Raw genomic sequence first — 26,311 nt, 5'->3', positions numbered from 1 at the left:
TTATATTTTACCTTTTAAGCGTGTGAAATTTTTAAATAAACTTTAAATATTTCAGACGACAAAGAGGACAAACAAGACATAAGAATCCTCAACGAACTAGAGAATATTGATGATGAACTAGAAAAGGAAGGTATCGTTATTGTGCGAATGGACAACGAGAATGAAGCTAAAGAATTCGGTATTGACCATCTGCCGACTCTCGTATACTTCGAAGAGAACATCCCCGCTATCTACGAAGGTGACCTAATGAATGAAGATGAAGTATTGGAGTGGCTCATTGAACAGAAGAACAGCGCTACCATCGAGGAGGTTACTGATGAGATATTGACTGATCTTATCGAAGAGCACGAATATGTGGTCGTTTATTTCAGTAAGTAGATTTTTACATAATTTGTGTAGTGATAGAGATATCTTCTTCTTTGTCGTTGTACTCTTTGCAGAGCGTCGTGTTCAACTGCTGACATCAGGCGCAGGATAGAGATATAAACGTGCATTAATTAATGCCCATTTAAGGTATATACCAATTCAACGGCAATACGTTGGCTTCCCGATTAAACTATATATCCTCGTTTAATCTTGCAGTAACAAATTCTTAATTAAACTTTATTTTAAAGTATGGTGGTATGATATTTTTTTTAGGCATTATAGAGGTTAAAAATAAATATAGTCAACAATAAGAAATTAAGCAAAATATCTAATCAAAAACCAATTAATTCCAGGCGGCAACTGTGAAGAAGGTGATGAATGCGACAACATTCTGGACGAGCTGGAGAACATCGACGACGAGCTGGACGAAACGGGCATCATCTTCGTCACCACTGAGGACCTGGCGCTCGCCAAGAAGTACGGCATCAAGACCTTCCCCACGCTCGTGTTCTTCAGGAACAAGGACCCACTCATTTACAAGGGTCAGTAATCGTAGCCATTATTGTGTTTGAAATAAGTCTTGTTGAAATATTTCCGTACTCAAACTTGGGCTACACAGAAAATTGTCCTTATGTAGTTAGCTTATAAAATTTATGTCAAGTAAGTTATTTGACAACCGAGTAAGTACCTACTTTTTAATTTTTGTATAATTTGTTCAGTTGATTATCGACTTGTTGAATTGACTTATTACGAGTACACCTTGGGTGTACAAACTATTATTTGTCCATCAGCATAATTAAATTAGTCATAAATTAAAAAAATATATATATATATTTATATGAACGGATTACCAAATTTGACTACCATTTCATATTTTGTCCTCTGTTTGATGGTTGTACCTTCGAATACAAAGGAAGACGAAGTATTATTTATATTCGTCAATAAAAATTATTAAATTGGTAATTCCAGGTGACATCGAAGACGAGGATGAAGTGCTGTCATGGCTGACGGACGAAGACACCCTTGAGATCCCCGGCAAAATCGAGGAGGTCAACTCCAGGATGCTGGAGAAGATCCTCGCTGAAAACGACCACATCGTTGTATTTTTCTGTAAGTATCAAATAATTGAAACTTAAATTTATTTCGTCTTTTTAGGGTTCCGTAGCCAAATGGCAAAAAACGGAACCCTTATAGATTCATCATGTCCGACTGTCTCTATGCGTTTGGTTGCATGTGACCAACCCCCAAAATTTATTGTTTTTTTTTTCTATTTTTGTGTAAAAATCTTAATGCGGTTCATAGAATACATCTATTTACCAAGTTTGAACAGTATAGTTCTTATAGTTTCGGAAAAAAGTGGCTGTGACATAAACGGACCGACAGACGGGACATGACGAATCTATAAGGGTTCCGTTTTTTGCCATTTGGCTACGGAACCCTAAAAATAACAAAAGAAGTATGAGTAGAAGTATGATTGTCCAGAATATCTTGAGATTAAAATCGGTGATAAATATGTATGTATGTATGTTATCCCAAGTTTTAATTTTTAAAGGTCACCAGCAAACAAGCTTCAATAAGGCCTGTTCAAATTTACTGAGCAAACACTCATACACCTCTTTTAATCTACTAATTTAAAATAATTTAAAAATCACAGCCCAGAAGCGGCCCGACCTAAAAGATTTTACAAAATCACAGCCCAGAAGCGGCCCGACCAGTCCACAAACCGAAGTACTGTCATGCGGCTGTTAACATCTAAAAATATTCATTCGCTAAATTCCTAAGAAAGCAGGGGCTAGCGTAGGTACATTTTAAAATATCATAAAAATATAAAAAGCAAAAAAATCCCATGAAAATTGCAGACAGTAATCGTGGCTACCTGTACAGGTTTTAATAAAAAAATTAATCTCGTTGCATTTTAATGGATGGCAAAATGTACGAAAAATATGACTTAAATAATTTAACATGGCCCCAATCCAACATTGTCTTAGAAGAAAATGTACCCGATGTGGAGAAATCCATAAAAAAGAGATAAATTTCGGGAAAAAGTTTTTGTCTGACAGCCAGTTTATTTCAGTGGCTTAAAAAGTGCATTCTGTTATGCAACAGGAACTTATTGGTAGCGACTTTTACAGAAAAGAATGTAACAAATAACGATTTGTTGCCATCCATCAGAAGTATGCTATGCCTACTTTTACTGCCAAAAGGCTTGATTTGACAAGCACCGCACTAAGCTGGTCAGACAGTGGGGCTAATGAAATGAATAAAATAATTAGAGGTAAGTAGATACTGGGGCATTATGAAGATAAACTTAGGCGCGCGGTTGTTTCATGCGATAAACGCAGCGTTAATAAACGCAAGCGTTTGCCGCATAGACATAACCATTTTACATCAGATAATCTAATGAGTAATGACACTACATTGTTTTACGCGGTAAACGCAGCGGTAAGCGCATTAACATTTTTCCTACATTCCGTTGACGCATGCGTTCAACGCTGTGTTTATCGCATAAAAACGAAAAAGAAGAAGGTAAAACATTAGAATAATTTAAATGAATAACAATAAACAAATGAACGTCAAAAAATGTATATGCAGGCATTGATGCGGCACATCCGAGTATATTTCGAATCACCAATTTATTTAAAATCTCTCTTCTATATCGTTGGGTTCCGTTTTATTCGGTTTTACATTTATAAAAATAAAACGTTTCTAGACCAAATAATCGATTTATATTATTAATATATATCCGTTTTGGGTGTCCGCTTAGTAAATTGAATAGTCCTGACACTAAAAAATTGATGCGAAAGTACAAGGTTGTAAGTTTCGGTGCAACCGAGAGGTTCGGCAGTTTTTCACCAAAATCGAACCTTCGGCCGAAACATGATTTTTATGCCGAAACCTACCGAAACTTCGGTCGGACACTAACGAAAAACACAGTTACAGAGTAAATTAAATACAACAAAGGCGAACTTATCCCTGTATGCGATCGCTTCCAGTTAACCTTGAGGAAATTAGTAGAATAGAAGATATGTAATATATATGCTCTTGGAAACAAAAATTAACAGGTATAAATAACTAACATAAAACTTCAAACTAAAAATAAATAAAACTAATCTTAAAATAAACTATTAAAAACTATCCCCCGGCATGGTGCCCTAGATGCTGGCAGCAATTCTTTGTGCGAGGAAGCTACGCTTTCTACGATCACCGGCTTTTGTATGGAATATAATGTTAGTTATTGTTAGTTTTATTTTATGTTTGTCATGTTATTCTCTTATTTTGCTATTTCCATTCCCTTAATAACATTTTAAATTAAATATTATCTCTTACCCCCTTATTCATAAACGTGTACTAAAGTTACGATGCCGCTGATCATCTGTTGTCCCTTTCCGACGTATTGGTATGATGGAAAGGGACAAACGATCATCAGCGTCATCGTAACTTTAGTACACGTTTATGAATAAGGGGTAAGTGTTTTCTTTCTGCATTATTCCAGACAAGGAGGGCGACAAGAAATCTCAAAAAGTACTCAGCGAGCTTGAAAACATCGATGACGAGTGCGAAGAAAAAGACATCGATTTCGTCAAGATTTCTGATGAAGGAGTGGAGAGGGAATACGACCTACCTGAACTGCCGGCTTTGGCTTTCTACCGCCACAAATTCAGGACCATCTATGAAGGCGACTTGATGCATGAAGAAGATATCTTGTCTTGGGTGTTGGAATTGGTTGACTCTAAGCCTGACGTTATTGAGAGTGTAGACAGGAAGACTTTAAAGGACTTAATTGCTGATGTGGAGCATCTTGCCGTCTTCTTTTGTAAGTATCCACATCGATTTTATTTTCATTTTCAGTTTTAATAGGATATTATAAATATATAATAGGATATTATAATATTTAATAAGATATTATAAATAAGCGCTGGTGGCCTAGCGGTAAGAGCGTGCGACTTGCAATCCGGAGGACGCGGGTTCAAACCCCGGCTCGTACCATGAGTTTTTCGGAACTTATGTACGAAATATCATCATTCGGTATTTCCGTACTTGGTTGCTGTACGTGAAAAATTCGAAGTAATGCGTGATTAGGCACAAGAAGCTCAAAAATTTAAGGCAGTAAATGTTTATTATGGAAGTTTAGCAATTCCTGTCATTGACATAATAAATATGTCATTGACATGGTAGAGAAGGTTTAAGGACATTAAATGTTCGGGGGAAATTTTAGTTAAAATTTGTCGTTTACTATTTTACAGACAGTGATGATTGCGATACCTGCGACGAAGTGCTCGAAGAGTTGGAAACAATTGACGACGACACAGACAAATACGAGATTCAGTTCGTCAAGTCCAAGGACTCCAAACTAGCTTCTGACATTGGCATTTTCAGTTTCCCAGCTCTGGTATACTATGAGACCGGTGTTCCGATCATGTACGATGGTAAGTTGAAATATGTTAATAACTAAAACAATATCTTGATTTTTTATTTCCTATATTATTATATTTTATTAGATATAATCCTTATGTTTTTAAAAAGGATTTTCAACGACGCCAAGTAATAATAAATAGAGTGAGAAAATATGCTAATAATTTATAATGTTATTGTTAATTTTTTAAACGTTACTCTACTAAATTATGTACATAAGCTAACCACATTAAAACTATGAAACCGTGGTACACCACGTAACAAACAAACGAATCAAAGTACAAAATAATTTCCTCACCGAAAAACTTTTCTAAATTCCTAATCAATGGATTTAGAGAAGAGTTTTCATATAAATATTTCCTATGCTAACTCCTTATCCTGTTTATAGGTGACTTAAAGAACGAAAATAAGGTCCTCCAGTGGCTTATAGATCAAAAAAGTAAGAATCCACATCCATTTCTAGATTTTTAATTAAGGATAAAATGATCTTTGACTTAGAAACTATATTACTTATATTCAATATTACGTGCATGACATCATTCTAAAGAGACTTCTAAATATAAAATTGTTATTTTTTTACGCTAAAAATGCTGGATGTTTGAGCTATGTCATTTTGCATGACAGTTACTAATGCCTGCAGGTGAAGATAGCAACCGACATAAAAATAGAGCTAATACTAAATCGAAGGCCAATGCAGATGGTAGGAAAGCCTCGGGGTATGGCGGAAATGCAGATGTGGATAACAAAATTACACCGAAAAGGGTAAAACCAACAGAATGGAAGACTATGGGAACATTGAAAGTCAGATTCCCCGGTGATCCAAAAAGTAAAAGGAAGGAAGATGGGAAAGTAAAACTGAAAATTAATAACGATGACGATAATGACGACGACGATGATGATGATAATGACGACGATGATGATGATGATAATGACGACGATGATGATGACGACAATGACAGTGACGATGATGATGATGATGACGACGACGACGACGATGATGATGAGGATAAGTATGACAGTGATGATGATGATGACGATGAGGATGATGACGATGAGGATGATGATGATGATGACGACGATGAAGATGACGATGATGACAAAGATGACGATGATGATAAGGAAAATGAAGTAAAAGGGTCTAAATTAAAGGAGTTACTACGATTAAGAAAAAATAAAGAAGCTACATGGAAAACTGTCGGCAAATTAAGAATCCGTATTCCTGGTAACAAATATAGTAAGAAAGAGGATGATGATAACGATGACGACAATGACGATGACGACAATGACGATGACGACAATGATGATGATGGCGATGATAACAATAACGACGAGGATGATAATAGAAGCTATAAATCACAACTCATGTCAAATAAGTATCAAAGAATTAATCACGGTCCTGATTCAAAAAAAATCCAAGTAAATAAAAACTCCGTGAAAAGTAAACATAACGATGACGACGCTGATGACGACAACGATGACAATGACAGTGATGGTGAAGAGAATGATAACGAAGATGATGATGACGACGATGATGATGACGAAGATGGTAATGAGGACGACGATGATGACGACGACGACGATGATGAACCAACCTCCAAAATAAATAAAGGCCGTAGTAATTCAGGGAGTAAAGAAAAACGTAAAATAAATGATGACGCCGACGATGACGATGACGACGACAATGACGAAGACAGCGTAAAATTTAAAAAGAAACGCAACAGTTATTCGAGACAAAAGAAAAGAATTCAGTATAGAAAGAATTTGCGAAACAATGACGACGACGGTGACGGTGACAATGGCGACGATGACGATGACAACGACGACAATGATGACGACGACGACGATAATGATGACGACGACGACGAAGATGATGATGATGATGAGGACGACGACGATGGCGATGACGATGAAGACGATAGTTTTTTCGGTAGAATAAAACGAATGTTTACAGGTAAATGAAGGTTGGCCCTGAGACCCTGCACGGAGGCACGGACGTACCCCATACATACATCTGCATGGTCGAGTTAAGGAACTCGCATGGGTCCTAGCATAGCATTCCAGCTGTCGCCTGCAGTCATTCGCGCTTACCAATAAATGTTTTCAGAACTCTTATACCTTTACTAACAAATCATCTTTTCTAGACAGCGCATAACAAAATATACGCGCATTAACTCGCAGTTAACTATTCTAATTAAGGTTTCTACGGGTTATAAAAGAGATTTTTACTGACTGCAGGCGATCGCTGTTTCTACATTGGATTGGGGGCGAAACCGGCCGCCCCAAAAATGACTTACGAACCCTACCAGTGCTGTCCCACTAAAGTTCAAAGTCCGACCAAAGTAGCAAAAGCCACCCCGACCAAGGTTCCGGCCAAGAAACTCGAGAAGGGAAGCCCCAAGCAGCAGGAAAAGGCCGCCAAGGGGTCGAAAGCACTCGCCAAGCCGGAAAAGGGAAAAGGAAAAAAAGGTTCACAAGGGTCTGAAACTACTTGGTGGTGGTAAAATTACATGTTAGAATATAGCTTGTAGCAGTATTTATCATCTGATACTGCCGCAAGAAAGTGCACGGCCATCAAGAGGACACGAATGTTACGTTTAGTCCTTGCAATACGGTTTCACCTCTAATTCTGAGTCCAGCCTAACGTTGCATCGGTTGTTGCACATTAACACGCTAGCTTTCTGTAACCTCGTGTCCCTTGATCCCTGCAAGCACATAACAGGGTTGAATGTTGTATTTAACTGAACTCAAATGGACTGTATTTACATCAGCAAACTTTATTCAAATCAGCACTAACTCTACCAAATGTGAATACGGACCATTCTTGTCATCTTTAAAAAATACTTTTTTACTATATAATTGAACATGTGAAGACCAAATATTGGGACGTTTTGTGACTATGAACAGATGTATAAATCGTTATAATTATTGTAAATTGATTCCAATATTTTTAAATTAAAGTGAGAGGAAACAACAACACGAAGGCATTTCTTATTGTATTTTGCCGAGTCATCTGAAAGACTTATTGTTGTAAGGATTTCATGTTCATATAGTTTTCTAGTCTTCATGGAATCTCATTATTTTGTAAAAGATTTAATAAACTATTTTACGTATTTTCTAGAATATAAACATAGATTTTATTTTCTACAAAACTTATCAAATAATTTGTTTTCGATTTACACCAACGCAATGCCGGTGACGTACAATTCTTGTAATTTAAGTTTTTAACCCATTATTTATCTGATCGGTGCTGGCATTGAGTGACAATATATGGCGATATGTAAGTTGTATTGTTTGACCGAAAATTCGCATGACTGTTATTTATTGTTTAGTCGGCGCTGGATCAATATTTTTTTGTTTTAATAAATACTTATTTCTATTATACTTAATCTTATCATTATTCATTAATTTACGAATGATGTCAGCATGGTATTGCTGTAGTATATTCCGAGCATGACGTTTATTGGATGTAAACGGGTGAGTTTTTTTAAATATAATTAAAATGGATGTGGGTTCCTTAATTCATTTGTTATTTTACACAGCTTTTTCAGCAAATTAGTAACGATGGAAATATTTTAGGTAATTTACTGGATGAATCAGAAGTGCTGGAATGGATGGTCAAACAAAAGGAAGATGAAAGTATTGAACATATTGAAAGAGACAAATTGTTCAAATATATTGACACAAAAGAATTCTTAGCAGTTGTTTTCTGTAAGTATCTACCAGTCTTACAGCCTTGTTTATATAATTTTTGAAAAGCGAAGTCTTTGCTTGACGACATTTCTACTTTTAGATAGAGAAGAAGATCCAGAGAGTCCACGTATCCTAAGGTACGTGGAACTAATCGATGACGAAGCATCGGAGTACGGCATCAAAATAGTAAAATGCAGCGATCGTTTGATGGCTAAGAAATACGGTTTCCGCAATCCGCCCGGCATTACTTACTTCAGGAAAGGCAAATACATCAATTACGATGGAGACATGGATGACGAGGAAGAGATTTTGGACTGGTTGACCAATCCGGAAAACATGGAACTTACGGATCACATAGAAAAAGTTAATCGTAAAATGTTTCAGAAGATACGACAGACATCCGATTATGTAGCAGTATTCTTTTGTGAGTTATCAGTTTGAAGTGATGAATATTAAATAGAGGGTTCATTATAATTTCAATGGTATTGCACATATGACATGTTTTAGACAGTAATGACTGCAAACAGTGTCCCAGAGTACTGCTGGAGATAGAGCACATAGATGACGACGCTGACGGCGCCGGTATCAACTTTGTCAAGATTGACGACAAGCAGATGGCCAAGGAATTTGGAGTTTTCGCTTTACCTGCTGTGCTGTTCTTCAAAATGGGATCTAAAGACCCTGTAATTTACGCTGGTAAATACTTGTAATTCATTCACTATTTAACGTGAACCAAACAAAATTGATTTATTGTCGGATGTATCTACAATTTTAAGTATGATATAGACAGGACAAGAAAAGCATTTATTGCAGTCATACATAAATTACATAATACAAGGGCGCAGCAATCTTATAAATAAATAACAAACTAGTACAAAGATTTTAAATATTGCAGGTGATCTTTACGATGAACATCAGTTATTAAACTGGTTGTTGACTCAAAAAAATCCATCAGGAGATGTAATTGAAGCTCTTGAGGGTAAAGATTTACTGAAATTGATAGAAGAGGAAGGATCCCTTGCTGTGTACTTCTGTAAGTGTCGACTTTGATTTCTATCACACTATTAACACTGTACAATACACAACTAATACATGCAACGCTACACTAAAAATACTAGTTTATATTATTTTATCTGAAATATTAACCCACACAGGGAGGAGAAATACATTGTTACAGGTACAGAATCAATAATAGTAGTATCTAATGTAAATAAATAACCGTTAAACATTTTTAATAGGGAACAAAACGTTATGTGAATTATGCAATTCAAAGGCAATGCGAAAAGCACTGAAAAAGAAAGAAAAAGAAAAAGATCCGGAAGACGAAGAGGCACCGGAAGAGGGTACTTCTTCCCCTGAACAACCCTTTAATTAGAAAAATCACGATTTTACTACCAAACCACCTTTTACACCCCTGTATTTAGTCTCATTTTAAGAGATTACTAAGAATTTTACTGCACGTGCATGCGTAATTTTTCTAGACTGTTGCATTGTATATACGTTTATCTCCATTGTTTTGCATTTTATTTTCTAATACTTACTTCAATTGATAGTAGCGTAAGTAGTGTCTTCGTAGGTAGAGTTCGAGGACTTTTCTAGATCTAGTCACTAGACCAGGGATGGTGAATCTTATTTGATGAGTGCTATGTTTTTTAAAATAGAAATAAATTTTGAACATTATTTCGCCATCTTTGTACTAGCTAGTCATATCCTATCGTAGTTTTAATAAATTACGTGCAAGCTCTGAGATACAGCACCAATCCCCATTTAATTGCTAACAACTGACAACCTGTCGTAACAATTTAATTGGTAATAGATGTGCCCGTTTCAGATTCGCTCGACTGCGAGCAATGCGCTGGCATTTTGGAAGAACTGGAGAACATAGATGACGATTGTGACCGACATAAAATAAAGTTCGTGAAGACACAAGATTACTCTATAGCGGAGTCGTATGGAGTTACTGACTTCCCAGTGTTGGTGTATTTTGAGAACAATGTTCCGAATGTGTACGAAGGTTCTCTGGCGGAGGAGGAAGAAGTGTTGCAATGGTTGATTACACAGAAAACTGAAGACCGAATTGAATTAATAACGAGAGTGATGCTAGAAAATATGGTTGAAGAAACACAGTACTTAGCAGTATACTTTTGTAAGTAACTCTGTTTTCAAATGTCACGACTTAGAAATACCTAATGCCAACGACATGCTTATCTTTCACAAATTTGCGTTCCAGACAAGTTGAACTGTCATATTTGCGACGCTATTCTTGAAGGACTAGAGCAGATAGACGATGAATGCGACGTTTACGGTATTCATATGGTGAAAATACAAGATCCACAATTAGCTAAACGATATTCTATCAAGACATTCCCGGCGATGGTTTACTTCAGGTATTCAAACAAAAAAAATAGAACTCTTTGATCGTGTAAATCTAAAATATATCACAAACTAAATCAACAAACCTTATTTTAGGAACGGCAATCCACTGCTTTTTGAAGGCGATCTGCAGAATGAAGAATCAATTCTTGAATGGCTTATTGACGATGAAAATCGGGAACTTGCAGATGAAATTGAATCCGTAAACGAGAGAATGCTGGAGAGGCTCCTAGTTGAATCGCATTTACTTGTCGTCTTCTTCTGTAAGTAATTTAATTTGCTTAGTTCTTAAATAATTGAAAAATGTAAACACGGAAAAGGTTAAAGTATTTTTTTTTTATTACAGATGATGATGAAGACTGTCAAGAGTGTGAAGATCTACTCGAATCACTAGAACAAATAGACGGTGAAGTAGATCAATTTGGTATCGATTTTGTGAAAATAGCCAGTCCAGAAGCGGCCGCAAAGTACAACGTCATTAATATACCTTCTCTAGTGTATTTCCGCAAACAAATACCCATGCTCTATGATGGTGACATCCATCAAGTTGATAAGGTTCTTAGTTGGCTAACTTCTCAAGACGTTTTTGAAATTAAAAATGAAATTGAGGAGGTCAACCGCAAAATGTTGGATAAATTGCTGGAGGAAAACGAATTTTTAGCTGTTTATTTCTGTAAGTATTATATTAATTAATCAAATTAATATTTATACTCACCATAAATAAATATTAACAGAAATATTATTATTTTTCGTTGCAGACGAAAAATCACCAGAAAGTCGCGCTGTATTGGACAAATTGGAAAATATTGACAGCGAAACAGATAACTTAGATATAACCTTCGTAAAAATGGAAGACCCAAGATATGCAAGAAAATGGGGAGTCACTAAATTACCAGCTATCGTGTATTTTAGAAAGAGATTCCCAAGTATATACAGAGGTAAGATTATTTTTAATTAAATTTTTATGTGTGCTTTATACGAGTGATCAACATTAATAAAATATTTACATCTTTAAAGGCGACACAATGAACGAAGAGGAAGTGCTGGACTGGCTTCGGAAGAATCGATTTAGACAGCCAGAGTTGAACATATTCATGTACGCTCTAATAGCGCTGTCAATAGCGTTCGTGATGTACACTGCGTTCCTGCTGCAGTGCTTCAAGCCCGCGCCGCCGGCGCCGGCACCGCATCCAAAGCAGGCGTGAGACAACACTACATTTCTATTTTGATTGTTACTTATCCGCCTTCAGGCTTGGATTTCTTACCATGACTTTGACATACGATCCATTGACATTCAACTTTCTCCCATCAAGTGTCTGTTCACGATGGATCAAATAAGATTAGACAATTTTTTAGTTCTTGGGATCAAACATTTTCTTTGATAGATATTTTAGAAGATATTACGAAATAATAGAACTCGCTTTGACAAAGCAATACTGGATTGACAATAGGCTAAGTTTTCTAAGGGTACTTTGGTTTTGAAATTTTGTTCATCATTTTACTAATTACGAGAATACTCAAGTAAGTTTTTTTATTTCTAGCATTTTGAAAATGTTGCTGTTATCTTCCTTAAGACTGTTCGTAATCTTCTTGGTAGTATTGCCTGTATGGATCTTAGTGTGCGATGAACCATTTTCCAATGTTTCTGTTTCGGTCGATTGTATTGATCCTGTACCTATCGATATCTACAACCTTCTTATTTTCGTTGAGTCTTTGATAAGTTTGCGTTTGAGTGATTTCGAGCTCCTCAGCAATGTCACCAATTTAAATGTCGTCAACTTTATTTGTTACTTTGGCGACTGTATTATTTTTTATTTTTTTGTGACATTGTATTCGAGCTCTGTTCTAGTGACTGCCTAATAGGCGGGATCTTGCCATCAGCATGATACTACAATACTTAAAGTAAGTTATGGTTATTCTAAGTAATCCTTTATTTGTAGCCAATAATCTACGTCGCGACCTAGTATTTCCTACTGCTCCTTTTTTTGCTTCGTGTATTTGGTAACTTTTTTATATCGATGATCCCGCTATCGTAAATCATTCAGCTTAGTATAATTAAGTTTTAAAGTATAGTAGTAGCATGCCCGATATTCTCTGTATCATTCCCGCTATTATATGTATAATTATAATGATACCGTCATAAAGGAACGATAAGGGAAGCATTAAGCAGTTACGATGTGTTATATGCTCAAAAGAGTCTGCGCGGAAAAAGGCGCGCGCGTTCGATGATAAAATTGTATATAAAATGTACATAATATAAATAAAAATAGTAAAACTTGGACTTTGGTTTAATTTTTCCCATTGAACTTTATGTACTTTCCCAAATAAACGGGTAAGTATTGTGCAATATTTTGTTTTGTGCAGAGTATTGACTATGATAGGAACAAGTGGAAGCCATTCGAGGTTCAAATCACTAAAACAATTCATTTTGTAGCAACATACGAAAATATATTTGTATCTTACATTTCACTTGTAACATAATTATATTTTATATTTCATGATGTCATAGCTGGTCTAAAACAGATTTGCCCAAAAATATATTATTAATTTTGAAATAATTATCCAAAATCTGTATAGAAAGCTTCGGGCGAAAAATATTCCAGATAATTCTATTGGTATAATCCATTTTAAAGAACTTATTATTAATTTAAACTATCAGTCTATTCATATAGAATAAAGTATCTATCTAATACCATTGAGCTATCCCTTACGCTATATTATGATTTGATTGCTGTAACAAGTTAAAATCAGATTTTGTATTAGTAATCCTAGATTCTACACGATATTTTTTAGGAAATTGAATTGGGTTAATTATCTCTTGTCAGGTTAAAATTAACCTAACAAAATAGGTGATCGACCCAATTTCAAACATCTGGTTTAATTAGAAAATATGTAAATTGCAGAATATTAGCGTGCCTTATATTTTGGTAGAAATCAATTTAAACTGCTTCTAACAAGTACAAGTGCTATAACCTGCTTCTCCAGGATGGCTTGTAAAATATTCACGTTACGTAATGACCAGATGCGTATTCTCCGAGTTCTTCAAGTACTTGTGCTTCTCCGCTTCGAAGAGATCCACGAGTCTCTGGGTAAACTCCGCGTGAACTGCGTCCACTTCAGCGTCGGTCGGTTCCAGATTTTTTTTGACCTCCATGGGGGTGCCGACTGGAAGAAAACAATTTGTAAGTAAGTATATCAAGTCGAAAAGTATACCATCGTGTTACCTCTTAAACATAACCTCGAATAATAGTGGCTAAAGAAGATCCCATGAGTAAATTACGAAGTTTTTACAAATCTTCGTGTGGTACAGTCAGCGTCAAATACTTCGTAGCAACCAAAGTAGCCAAATAGTTCGGTACACCATATATTTAGTATGGTGTACCGAACTATTTGGCCACTTTGACTGCTACGAAGTATTTGACGCTGACTGTACCTACACAAGTATTTCAGAGTTTTTTATTTATTTCTGTTTAAGGCAATTTACAAATTTACTAGGCAACTGTTTAAGGCAACTCTTCAAGAAATGGTCAGATCTACGTGAAATGGTCCCGATGCTGATTTAGTATAGCAAGAACCGGGAAGTCAGTGAAGACATAAAAAGGGTACCTAAGACCGCGGACTGGACGCATGCGGCTAGTCCAATGCCGGATTTAGAGGTCTGGAGGCCTCGGGCAATAAAGGAGTGGAGGCCCACTGGCCCCAAATTTTTCCAAAATTTAAAATGGTAAATTTTCCGAATTCTCTATTGTGGGGGCCCCTCTTTTGTGGAGGCCCGGGGCAGTAGCCCCGGTTGCCCTCCCCTAAATCTGGCCCTGGGCGAGTCGCTTGCCGCGCCACCTGCCGCCACGCCCGCCGCCCCGCATGCGTACAGTCCACTGCCTAAGCGTGCCTGAGACAGACCTCAAACCAACCCGAAAATGTACTGGAATATCCCACGAGGAACCTTTCCATCGTTTATTCAATAATTGACCATGCGTGAACCTTATTGCTACGAGATAAAGTCTACAAATGATCAGTTCAGCCTTTACTGCTAAAACTGTCCTGCGGGTTTCACTCACCTACAGTGGTGACAGGTGCACGGAGCGGCACCACGCCGAAATTGTATTGAAATACGCCGCGGCCCACGGGGAACATGGGCGAAATGCCGGTCCACCGCCGTACCGATTCCTGTAAATAGGGTTTTAAAGTTGTTCAACAGATTCGTACCAGAAATTACAACTATATCAAAAGTAAGCAGTTCTGATCATTTCTAAAGGAGGATCTTACACAGATTACGCTTTAATTTATTTCGAGTTAAAAATACTGGTGAAGCAAGTGCCCAGAATTCTTTCTAAGACCAAAACTACGTCACGATTTTGCCTTCGTTTTTCTTACCTGGAACCGTCTCAGCCAGCTGTCCTGAGGGTTGTTCAGCGGCCGGAACACGTCGGGCTCGCCGAATGAGAATACTGGCACTAGGGGCGCTCTGCAATAAAAGCTAGCGATATAAATCGATGGTCCATTAATCCACTAGTCGATTATTCGATTTTCAGAACAGAATCCTCCAATCGCTCAATTCAATTTTTTTAACCCAATCGAACTTACTTTCTGTCTAAAATTAATCGATCGTTTTATTGTCATAATCGATTAATTTTGAGATGATTAATATACAAGAAGAAGGTAGGTACTTAGCACTTAGACGAATTTATGGTTTACTATGCTTCCTTTAATTTGTAACTTGAGAGGCATTCAGACTTTAGTCAAATTATTGATATCAGCGTAAAATATTAGAAGCATGTAAAGTGATGTTCTGAATAAAGTCGTAAGAACTAAGAATGTCTTATTCTAGGTATTTGCCAGATTAAATTGGTTTTACCGCGTGTACTTTGGTTCAAATAGTTGGCTAAACTGACCCCAAGCTATAAAAAATTTAATAAACAATATATGTATGTACAATATATTATAATGGTTCCGCAAACAAATAATGTCAATAGACAATTAGCGCAAATCTCGGGTCAATAAAATTTAGATTTGTGGCAAAACACTGCTAAGCAAAACAAAAACAACATATATGTACCGAGTTATAAATAAGTTGCAAAGTTTAGGTACTAATTTACTGATAAGGGTTAATTCAAAGGTCGTTAGTTAGATACTTAGATAAAATCAGTGAAGTGAACTCCAGCGAATACGATAAATTATAACAACGAATGTATATTAGTTTTTAAAAGAGGTATGGGTACTGTGAATGTCATCACGCTTTGAGTGTTAGGGTACAGCACAGCGGATGTCATTCCAGATCTAGAGCAGGAGGCCGACCGCGAAAAGTGAAATTCGAAATTAAATTGCGGGGATCTTTCTCTTTTACTCTCACTGAGACGTAATTAGAGTGACAGAGAAAAATGCCCGCAATTGACGAACTTCGATTTTCACGCTTATAGCCCTGACCCCAACTGGGGAAAGTACCTCCACCTTACAGAATACCGCAGCCAAATAACACCAGACCCTACTCATAGTGTTGTGCTCCTGCGGGTGAGTATAAAGTTGCCAGATAAAACAACACACAAACACAACAAACAACAAAGTAAATAATGTCACGTACACGAAATAGGATGCCGATGCCGCTCAGCATAAGCCGTGTCTGTTAGACGCGGCACTGGTTTTCAAGGCACCCAAGGTGCGGAGTGTTAGGGTCGGCAACGCGCGTGTAACACCTCTAGAGTTGCAGGCGTCCATAGGCTACGGAAACTGCTTACCATCAGGCGAGCCGTATACTTGTTTGCCCCGACGTAGTATAAAAAAAAGTTTATATGTGCCAATCTCTCTCTATCAATATGTTGTGTAGGCATTTTAAAATCGGCCTCGTGTTTCCTTAGAACAAATTTGGCTGTCTCTTACTTATATCCCCTCTCCTCTGGGACTTTGACTGCTTAGCATGACTTACATTTTCGCGCGCGACTTCAAGTGAAATTCTTCCTCATTGCCCACAATTAGACAAATTACTTAAATAGGCACAGTTAGTTTATAACGCTTACCCTGATGTCATCGCGATACGGATGAATCCCTTCCTCCTGCTCAGGATGACACTGTACTCTCCAGGATGCGAGTCCAAAGCCTCAGCAGCCCCTCCAACGATCAATGCCACACAGTTCCCTTTATGCTTCTTCTTATCCAGCAGGTACAACAAACTTTCCCTTGACGACGTGCAAGCGCCCAGCCCAAGAATCAAATCCCTGAAGAAAGGTACTAGAAAATGACCCCCCAATGTGATCATATTGCAGCTCATTCCTGGGAATATCTTGTAGAAGTCCAAGGCATTTGTAGCGAAAGCCCCGAAGGCCCCGGTGCAGACCACACCGTGTGGGAAACACGCGAGGAGGTAGTTTCTGGAAGGATCCAGTTCCGCCGTTTTGACAAGCTTGAGGGGGAAGTAGTCGCGGTAGTAACGCCACCAGGACCAGTTTCTGACCCATTCAAACCTGGAACAAATATACAAAGATTACAGGGGATACACACCACATTACACTACACTTGGAACCAATTAATATAATTGAAACTAATGTTACGATTTTGATATTCACTGGGTGCTCTTCGGCGAAGAAAAACATCGTAACTATCGCAAGGAAACTAGACTAATGTCAACAGAGCTTAGTTTACCCTCTGTGCTGAAAAGCCAGAGGCAGAGGTTAACCCAAATGCCCGTTTAAACGCCAATTTTCCGGATAAAGTGCCAAAGAGCGGTCCCGCGAGTACTATTGAAGATGCAAGGTATCAGAAACGCTAACATCAGGGATAGGATTGCCAAGCGAATGGCGTCCATTAAATCCTTCATTGTTTTACATCCTTGAGGCAGGTGTCTAGCTACTATATGATTGATGGATAATTTTCCAGATACACACGTCCGCCCCCCTCTAGCCGGCGTGTCGATATCCCTCAGCATCCACACGGAGTACATGATGGCGAGCCACCAGTAGTGCGAGTACAGCAGCTTGAAGAACAGGTAGATGGCGAAGGCTTCCCCGAATAGCACCAGGCTGATCCATCCAATGGCGCCAAGGGTTTGAAGACGCCGCGCCATGGGAAGATCGCGTGGCGCCCATTGCATGCCTAGGGCGTCTGATAGGCTCCTGAAATTAAGTAGAATTAAAGGTAATTTATATGTCTATTTTAGGGGGCAGTTAAGGTCAGGCAGCGTCAGGACAGGAGACACAACTCTATTGACTTTTTTATAGTAGCTATCCAGTCGGGACGATAGGTACGCGATATAGGTACCTACCCATTCTTCGTCTTCCACGTGTTTCGGTTGAATTACATATTTGGGATGTGAAAGAAATATAAAAGGTACTTGGCTTACCCTGAATATGTCTTGCTTTTTGGACTTCTTGACATTTTGTTATTTTTACCCAACAACGGAAGTGGCAACGGAAGGATAGTTTTTGCACTCAAATAAAAATTACAAAATGACAATCTGGTGATTAAAACTGCTTTTAAAGTTAGTGTTTTCTTGTTACATTTTGAAATTATTTTAGTATTTTTGGTGAAAATAACATGTTTGATTTAGTTAGGAGTTTGTCTAATCGCGTTGGTTTAGCGCCATGACGTTAGGGTAGGTAATTCGAATGAAAGTCTTGTGAAGAAATAAAGAACCCGTAAAGATAAGTATATACGTACGTAATATAAAATCTTTACGCGAATTTATAAGATGCGTTGGGGAAATAATATAGAATGATTTTTAATAATGAGATGAGTCAATTCCGATCCTTTTACGTGTATAGTATTTTGAAATGGGACTTTCGGAACTTTGAAAAACAAACGTCGAACGAGACTTTGGTAGATAATTTGAGATTTTGCTTTTTTAGAGAAAGAATATAAATACTACACACAGGTAATGTTACCCTAAAACCTAAGTCATTTAAGATCTAGAATCAATAATATTGAAGCCAACAATAATAATGATGCCTCATTCCCTTTATATATACTTAAATAGTCCAATAGCCAAGCTATCTGCATGTCGGCAACTGTACACAAGAAGTGAATAATTTACCGTGGATACCTACATTAGTGCTTGGCTTTCATCAGTTCATCACAAAGAAGCAGGCAAAATGAATCTAATTCTTAATTATAATTTAAAAAACAAAGTCCGTACAAGAGGAAAACTCGTCAAAATATAAATAAACAAACATGTAAAAATTAATACTATATTAATATATATTATAAGGTCATGAAGGATAAATGGAACTTAAAAACGTTGGTCGTTTATTTGGCTCGGGACAAGAGAAACATTACGGGTACCTATATGATAATGCCCTGGTGTTCCTCTTCCCCAACTAACCTAATACCTATATTTACAAACCATTATAAGAGTTTTATGGTGCAGTATATGGTCAGTTGCCTAGCAACCACATAGTTTTCATTTGGCGACCAAACCGTGAATGACCCAGTATGATTGCTCCTTAATCCGTCCTTGAAAGTCGAGCAGAGACATCAGAGTAATACATATTTGTTTTACAAGGGGGCAAAGTTGTTATTTAACCACTCGTGCTAATATTGATACCCGAGCAAGCGAAAGATTCCAAAATTGAACCACAAGCGTAGCGAATCATGGGCGGAGCGGGATTTCAAGCCACGAGCGGTTAAGCAAACTTTGCCTCCGAGTGCAACACAAAATTTTTCGCCAACGCGAGGAAAATACTTACTATGAAATACCAAAAAATCAGACCAAATCAAATAAAAAATGTTTCATTCAAAATCATGATTTAAAAGCATTGATGTAAGTAAAAGGGGTAGATATGTGACGTTAATAGTTGACAAAACTAAAATCTGGTCCAGCACCCATTCATTTGCAAATACTGCACACCATTATAATGTACATGTGCACAACGAGCAACAAGGATAACCAAATATAGTTAACAGTGCTGCGCAAGCGAGACCCCTATATTTTGCGTATTCCTCGAGGTGCAACAGAGAAAAACTAATAACATTATACAAATGTGTAGGCGAGACGTACATACTTCTTACATTGTCGTCTTAAAGTGATATTAAGTCATTTCGATTTTTAAAAAATATCAATGATTTGATATTACCTAATCTTAGACCGTCTCTCTCAAGCAAATATCTGAGCGAACGAGTTACACTGAGATTAATATCAAATTATTGACTATCATATTTTTAAAGCATGAAATTGACCCTCATTTTTTACTTCTGAAACCCTGGTCGACTATTCACTATGTTCAACTAACGTGTCGCCTCGAGAAAACCAGTATAACGATATGATCTCAGTTGATAGGGATCTCGAGGTTTCAGGGTTTCACTTCTGATGGTTTTTCGGAAAAGACAGGTACGCTTGACAAGAGACAATATTGTAATCACTGGTAATTCGTAGTTACTCCTGGTATTTATATATTCCAATCGTTCGCCGAGCGCACGACTCAAGAGAACCAATATAAATGTGTGAACCTTGTTTATTCATAGTTACGATACGTATACGGATTCACTTATATTGGACAAGTTGTAAGTCATGGGAATAAGCGCCTTCAACGTCGGTCTTTATTAGGTAGCGTCAGGAAACAAATATTTATAAAATATATACGAAATTAAAATAAATAGGCACTTTATTTATTTTATGGAAAACAATTTTTTTTCGCTAACACACTAAATAAAATATGTAAAACCGATAGTTTATCTATACAATTAAAAAAAATATGCGTAGAGGGCGGTATAAAAAAGAAAATTATAATGTATGGAGAGAAAAAAATTGTATCAAAAACGAAACCGAACATCATTTTTAATTTTCACAATTCAATCGCTAGGCATTTCCACTGCTGCAGCTCGTTTTAAAATAGAAATAAGTTAAAGTTTTTTCTCTAAACATAATAGTTTTCATTTTTTTAACGTTCATACTCATTTTTAGTTAAAAAAATTGCAAAAAGTTATATTTTTTTAAATCATTCCCTATCGAAGGCGAAATTAGCAATGTCCCACTTTTATCGATTTGAGACGGCAGCGTGCCCTTACATTAGAATGTTCAATTTAAAGTATTCGTTCTGATTTTCATCGTTTTCATTTTCATCACCTTAGTTGCTCTACAAAGAGGACAAATTAAAACAAATAGTCAAACGGTAAATACGTAGTTAGGGAGTTTCGTTCTGTTCATCATCAGCAGTTCCACTACACTAAATGCCAGTTTTTGGATGAAAATGCTTAATTTGTAGACAAAAACTACAACAATCACTATATGTGTACCTATAAGATTTTAGGTGTTCCCTCAATTCTTCATGGATTCCATCATCAGAACTTTGAACCCGGGACAGGAATATCGGCTTCATAGGCAGGGTCACTGCCCACTAGGCCAGACAAGTCGTCATACATTTTACTTGACAAATAGAGATGATTATTATTTATTTCTTTTGTTTATGATAAAAGGAAGTAAATAAATAGGTTAAATTTGATTGATTTAATATCTGTTCTAAATATTTTTTACACAGTTTTCAACATACATAAATACATCTTAAAACTACACTATAACTCGCATATTAAAATTGTAAATCCAAGCTCTGGTTAAAAATGTTGTCCATAGTTTTCCTATTGTTGTACAAGTACTATTTAGTAATTTTTGATGGACTATTCCCGATATTTGGGTTTCAAGTTAATGCAAGATATTGTTTTAAAAATACTATCAGAAAAACTGGATTTTTGGTTAACAACCGGTTATTCGTATATTAAAATAAAAACCGGTTACATTCTATAGTTTCAAGGAATAGGAGCACATGATTTAAAAAGTTGCATATTTATAAAAAATTTGCTGACTCTACAATGCATGCTTACTTGACAGTCGGATAAACGTGTTTCTCACATGGGTAATGCATAATTTAGCTGTCGCGCTCACTCAATAACAAGGAAATTTTAAATATTATTTAGAAAAAAATATGTTTTCAAATGTTATAACAGTACTTACGAATGAAAAGTGATACCGTGAGCTTTGTTTTTGTGCTTGGAGCTATTGAGGCACTGGAAAAAGGCGCAACACGGCATTCTTTGGCAATATTTTATCGAATTTGATGACAATGTTGACACTTCAGCGTCACCCGTACGACTAATTCAATATAGGTCCCGGAACCTATATTTTGTGGCTCACGATCGAGCGCCTGGTACCTCATCTACCCCTATTACGTACATCAATGTTTAAAAGTCAATTCTACCAGCTGACATAAGGAAATAACTCAAAATTTGCATCTGAATACTTAAGAGGACCTTTGCCAGTTGGTGTGGTGAAAATAAATATGCATATTTAAACAAGTTACGTATGTAACGTACCAGAAACCATCTTTAATATGTGCCCAAATTTCGCCAAAATCCATATTCTAACACACTTTTAGATTCAACAACACACTTGAGCCAAATCAGGCAGCAAGTTACAAAATGTTCATACTTTTATCAGTCAATAACACTTGTCAGGTTTAAATATTGCTTCGATATCCTATCAGGACCACTATCTCGCCGATTGCTGTTTAAACTTAAAACTTATCGCCTTGGAAATACTAATCATCAATGTAACGATAAAATAAATTATTTTCGGTAAAGTTCCTAATCTAGTATTAGACCCAAAGTCCATTTCTTAATTATCGTATCAGTAAGAGAAGCTAAGGTTGTGTTTAAGTGTATTCGACTGCAGGGGGCAGCATAGGTACTCGCTGTTTATTGGCGAAAAGAGTAAATATCGGTTTAAGTTTTCGATTTCGGCCACAATAACTTACCCTATCTACCTTCTTATTATAATCTTGCTCGAAAAAGATCTTATTTCATGCAGGTGTACTAAAAGACAAAGGCCTATATAGTTCCCGTGGGAGTTATTTTTGTCACTAATTCATACGAACCATGTAGGTTTACTTTTAAAATACTGACGTTTGAAATTTAATATTTTTGTTTATATTTAAAAAGATTTAATTTCAAATTTAATAGCCGTTTAAAATATTTTCATACAATTTTCAATCGTGGCTGAATGCCAGATATGTCTGTGTCTTCGATGCCTAATAATCTGTCAAACAATGACAATATGGCGGACGAATGTTAGAAATGTCACCGTATTTAAGAATTATTTCGCTTAAAATTTAGTTTTTTCTTCGCAAGTGTGATGAAAAACATTGTGTACAAACTCCGAGGGTAGGAATATTGCAAACTCGGGTCTTTAATTCCCTCCAGCCTGCGGCTGTTATCACCCTAGTGTCAATATTTTACTTACCCTCCTCGTTGCACAATGTACTATTCTTATTATGGGCAGTAAGGTAAGGTGGGATGAGATGAACATAGTTTATTTTGCTCGGGGCAAAACAAACATCCTATCTTAAAGAACGCACTTACAATCCCTCTGGTGTTGCGGGTGTCCATGGGAGGCGGTAATCGCTTACCATCAGGTGAAACGTCGTCTGCTCGTTTGCCTCCTATATCATAAAAAAACAGTAGTAGTGAGGTAGAAGTATGGGGATTCCGTACAAGTGTTTGTCTTGTCCCGCCCATGATACCGACGGTCAATGCTACTGTACGAGCGGGGCAGCAATATCTTTATGCGCTTGCGATAATATTAGGAACAGGCAGGTCAATGTACAAAAATCTTTGTGCTTAGCGTCCTTTACCAAACTTATCCTTTCTTCGTAACAAGCGTAGAGTAGTACTTAATATGCGAAGGCTTTGGCTTTGTTATATTAACAAAAACGTTAGTGCATGGCACAATGACTTGTGTTTAACCGTCGATAAATGACGCATAAAAGAATAAGAAAACAGGAATGCCGTCACCGATAGCGGCTGACCTTTCATCTTAGTAATAAACAGGCGTCTAAGAACTAAAATGACCTATTCTCCACCTTGCCATTAATTCAGATAGCGCTGGTCATCTTACGTTTAGCAAAGAGTAATTGTTTGTAAAAGAGGTGTATTGTAGACAAAAACTTGACTTGAGAAGAAGGAATCTTACTCCAAGTTTGACACACAAACTAGATGGCTTTACTACACGTTGCCTTGTTATGTTTTGTGGTAATAGGGAATATTACGCAAAACTCTGTGTAATCCATCACAATCTGAGGGTCTACCGCGAAACAATAAAATCGAAATGTCGTTATCTTACCTCTCTATCACTCTCGCATATTCCAGCGATAAAGAGGAACATGACTAAATTTCGATTTTCGCGATTCCCGGTAAGCCCTTTGTAAACAAACCACCTTGATGCACTTGTCAAAAAACAGTTTAAGGCACAGTATGTATTAGTTACTCTATTGTTATAGGTGCTAGTGCTGAACTCTGGCGGCTGAACATTGCAGTAATACTCCCTATGAATTGTCAAACGTCAACCTTTGACAAAGAGAGTTACTGCGTAATGTACGCCATACAGCAAGCACCACCTTCATTAGCTTTAGCTTTCAAATACTAAGCACGCTTTTATCTTATGCTATGCCTATTAACTTGTATACATACACATATTAACGTCACATAGGTCAATCTAAGGGGTACAGCTGGACGCCGCATATGGTGAAACGAGATAGCAAAATCGCTTAATAGCCTTCTAACGTAAAAATATGTAGATATAAGACTATGAATATCTTATACAATCAATGACTCTTTGCATTTAGTCTTGAGTTACAACCAATTAAGGACGAACGTGTAAGACTGAATTAACCCATTTAGATATCAGCCGTTCTTACCTAGTTCCACACATAGGTAGATAAAATCATGGCTGGTGTTGTAATGAGTTACAACTACAACAATTTAATAGATTACAATGTCACGTAGAGTAGTGCAACATAGGTAGTGTAGTTAACTTTAACTACAGTTTAGACGTTGAAGTAGATAACGTTGAAACATAGTGTACGGGCATTATGCGATAGGTAATAACAGCAGTCCTGTCCTACTACCGCGAAAATCGTAATTCATAAATTGCGGGCATCTTTCTATTTTACTCAGACGTACCTAATTAGAGTGAGAAAGATGCTCGCAATTTGCGAACTTCGGTTTTAGCGGTAGGCCCCCATTTAGAGCGGCGACTGACAGCGCCATCTACTTCCGCAATTTCTGTAATCAAAATTGCTAAAATATTATTGAGACGGGACACTGATGTTCGTTCTGTGCAAAAATATCAAAATATAGACGCCATCTATACTTAGGTTTTTCTAAGATTATAATATTTCTAAGGGCTTGTGCACAAATCACGGAAGGTTTTTTCGGCTACTTTTTGAGGCCCCCCTCCCCCTTGTTGATATTTGGTGAGGTTCTTGGCTACTTTTATGAATATTAAATTTAACTTGCGATGTATGTAAGTATATATCTAACTGTGTTTGTACGGGTCAAATCTTGCAAGATAAATTTGACCCACTTCCCGGAACTCTCTGATAAAACAACGTACTTAATACCTAATTGTGTTTGGGGTTATTAGAATTTTTTGAATAAGTATTAGTCAGTGTTGGCCGAACGTTAATTAGAATTGACCATTAACCATTACAAATTGAACCGTAAACCGTAACGGACGGTTACAATTTACGGTTCAATTCTAATTAACGTTCAGTCAACACTGGTATTAGTTGCCTGGCTTACCTGTGGAAATAAAAGTACAGTCAGCGATAAAAGCTTGTATCAAAAATGAAATTTTCCTTTATTTCAAAATATTCATTTAAGTACAAGTAGGTATGTACCTATGTTAACATACATTGTTGTAATAATTTACCTACATACGTATTTACCCGGAAAAGACGCTGATAAACAATTTGACACATTGAGATGATTAATGCCTAATACCCACCTACAAATAAATTATGTTTAGCTTATTTTTCATCTCCGCCCCTTATTTTCGCATTTTACCATTTAAAACGTAGTTAACCGACTATAAATGAGAAATCTAGAGGCTTACCTACGTTAAGAATCTAGGTACCTAGGGATGAATGGGATGAATGACCTAGTGATATGATGATGATTAAATAAGAGCTTAACTCGGTCCTCGGTAAAGGTTCGGCTCAATGTAGGTACATACATTTCACTATTCAGGTATATTCTGATTGATTAAATTAGGAGGTAGGCACCTATTTAGTTAGTAGAAATGCTCTTATCCTTTAGGGCTGAGAACTGTTTACAGTTTAAGCTTTAAAAGGATCGAAAAATGAACCATAAACAATCTCCTTACTTTACCTTAAAGTTGACTGGTAATGAATGCCTTATGGCACTAAATCCGCTTTTTGTACTGTATTAAAGGTTTTCTTTTGTGCAATAAAGGTTAAATAAATAAACACCTATAGTAAAATTACAAAACTTACGCACTTGATTGGAGTTGTAATCAATTCCATTGCGACCACGTGAACTATGTTGATTTACTAATATCTTGTTTGTCATAAAACACACCACACAAGCGAACGGCAGCGCGCCGCAAGTTCTACTAACAAACTGAACTAATAACAATGAACTTTATCAACACATGTCGCGTTGAAGGACTTAAGAACTCGTTCTATTAGATAGTTTT

The 26,311-nt window shown here is 36.8% G+C and overlaps 2 protein-coding genes across 14 annotated transcripts in view; one reads left to right on the top strand and one right to left on the bottom strand.

Moving 5' to 3' along the window:
- Window positions 1-13,121, top strand: part of LOC133520506 (uncharacterized) — a 39,748-nt gene extending 26,627 nt beyond the window's left edge. For 3 of the 10 annotated variants that reach the window (XM_061854957.1, XM_061854956.1, XM_061854961.1), the window contains 19 exons: window positions 56-370; window positions 720-908; window positions 1,336-1,476; window positions 3,860-4,180; window positions 4,611-4,793; window positions 5,168-5,218; window positions 5,420-6,730; window positions 7,015-7,245; window positions 8,356-8,487; window positions 8,570-8,893; window positions 8,977-9,165; window positions 9,365-9,502; window positions 9,708-9,812; window positions 10,301-10,615; window positions 10,700-10,856; window positions 10,939-11,105; window positions 11,189-11,515; window positions 11,601-11,780; window positions 11,860-13,121. In XM_061854957.1, coding sequence (XP_061710941.1) covers window positions 56-370; window positions 720-908; window positions 1,336-1,476; window positions 3,860-4,180; window positions 4,611-4,793; window positions 5,168-5,218; window positions 5,420-6,730; window positions 7,015-7,245; window positions 8,356-8,487; window positions 8,570-8,893; window positions 8,977-9,165; window positions 9,365-9,502; window positions 9,708-9,812; window positions 10,301-10,615; window positions 10,700-10,856; window positions 10,939-11,105; window positions 11,189-11,515; window positions 11,601-11,780; window positions 11,860-12,047 — 4,964 coding nt within the window. In that variant the 3' untranslated portion in view covers window positions 12,048-13,121. Of the gene's footprint in view, window positions 1-55; window positions 371-719; window positions 909-1,335; window positions 1,477-3,859; window positions 4,181-4,610; window positions 4,794-5,167; window positions 5,219-5,419; window positions 6,731-7,014; window positions 7,246-8,355; window positions 8,488-8,569; window positions 8,894-8,976; window positions 9,166-9,364; window positions 9,503-9,707; window positions 9,813-10,285; window positions 10,616-10,699; window positions 10,857-10,938; window positions 11,106-11,188; window positions 11,516-11,600; window positions 11,781-11,859 lie in introns of those variants that run through there. The other 7 variants (XM_061854966.1, XM_061854964.1, XM_061854962.1 and 4 more) reach the window with 6 other exon arrangements.
- LOC133520508 (2-acylglycerol O-acyltransferase 2-A-like) lies at window positions 56-26,311 on the bottom strand. 4 transcript variants are annotated; one of them, XR_009799766.1, is made up of 8 exons: window positions 18,173-18,421; window positions 17,718-17,945; window positions 16,854-17,297; window positions 15,217-15,307; window positions 14,901-15,009; window positions 13,816-14,007; window positions 10,929-11,103; window positions 56-1,474 (listed from the first exon to the last, which is right to left on the bottom strand). XR_009799766.1 is itself a non-coding variant. In XM_061854971.1 (6 exons), exons 1-6 carry the CDS (start codon window positions 26,136-26,138, stop codon window positions 13,850-13,852), a joined length of 1,056 nt encoding a protein of 351 aa, XP_061710955.1. In that variant the 5' UTR covers window positions 26,139-26,311; the 3' UTR covers window positions 13,269-13,849. The 4 variants fall into 4 exon arrangements, 3 of the variants coding, with proteins under 3 accessions (XP_061710955.1, XP_061710956.1, XP_061710954.1); XM_061854971.1 differs by lacking the exons at window positions 56-1,474; window positions 10,929-11,103; window positions 18,173-18,421 and adding an exon at window positions 26,113-26,311 and having other exon boundaries at window positions 13,269-14,007; XM_061854972.1 differs by lacking the exons at window positions 56-1,474; window positions 10,929-11,103; window positions 18,173-18,421 and adding an exon at window positions 26,109-26,307 and having other exon boundaries at window positions 13,269-14,007.

The sequence above is a fragment of the Cydia pomonella genome, chromosome 8 (assembly GCF_033807575.1).
Source record: "Cydia pomonella isolate Wapato2018A chromosome 8, ilCydPomo1, whole genome shotgun sequence".
Lineage (NCBI taxonomy): Eukaryota > Metazoa > Arthropoda > Insecta > Lepidoptera > Tortricidae > Cydia > Cydia pomonella.
This window is presented reverse-complemented; position numbering and strand designations above follow the sequence as displayed.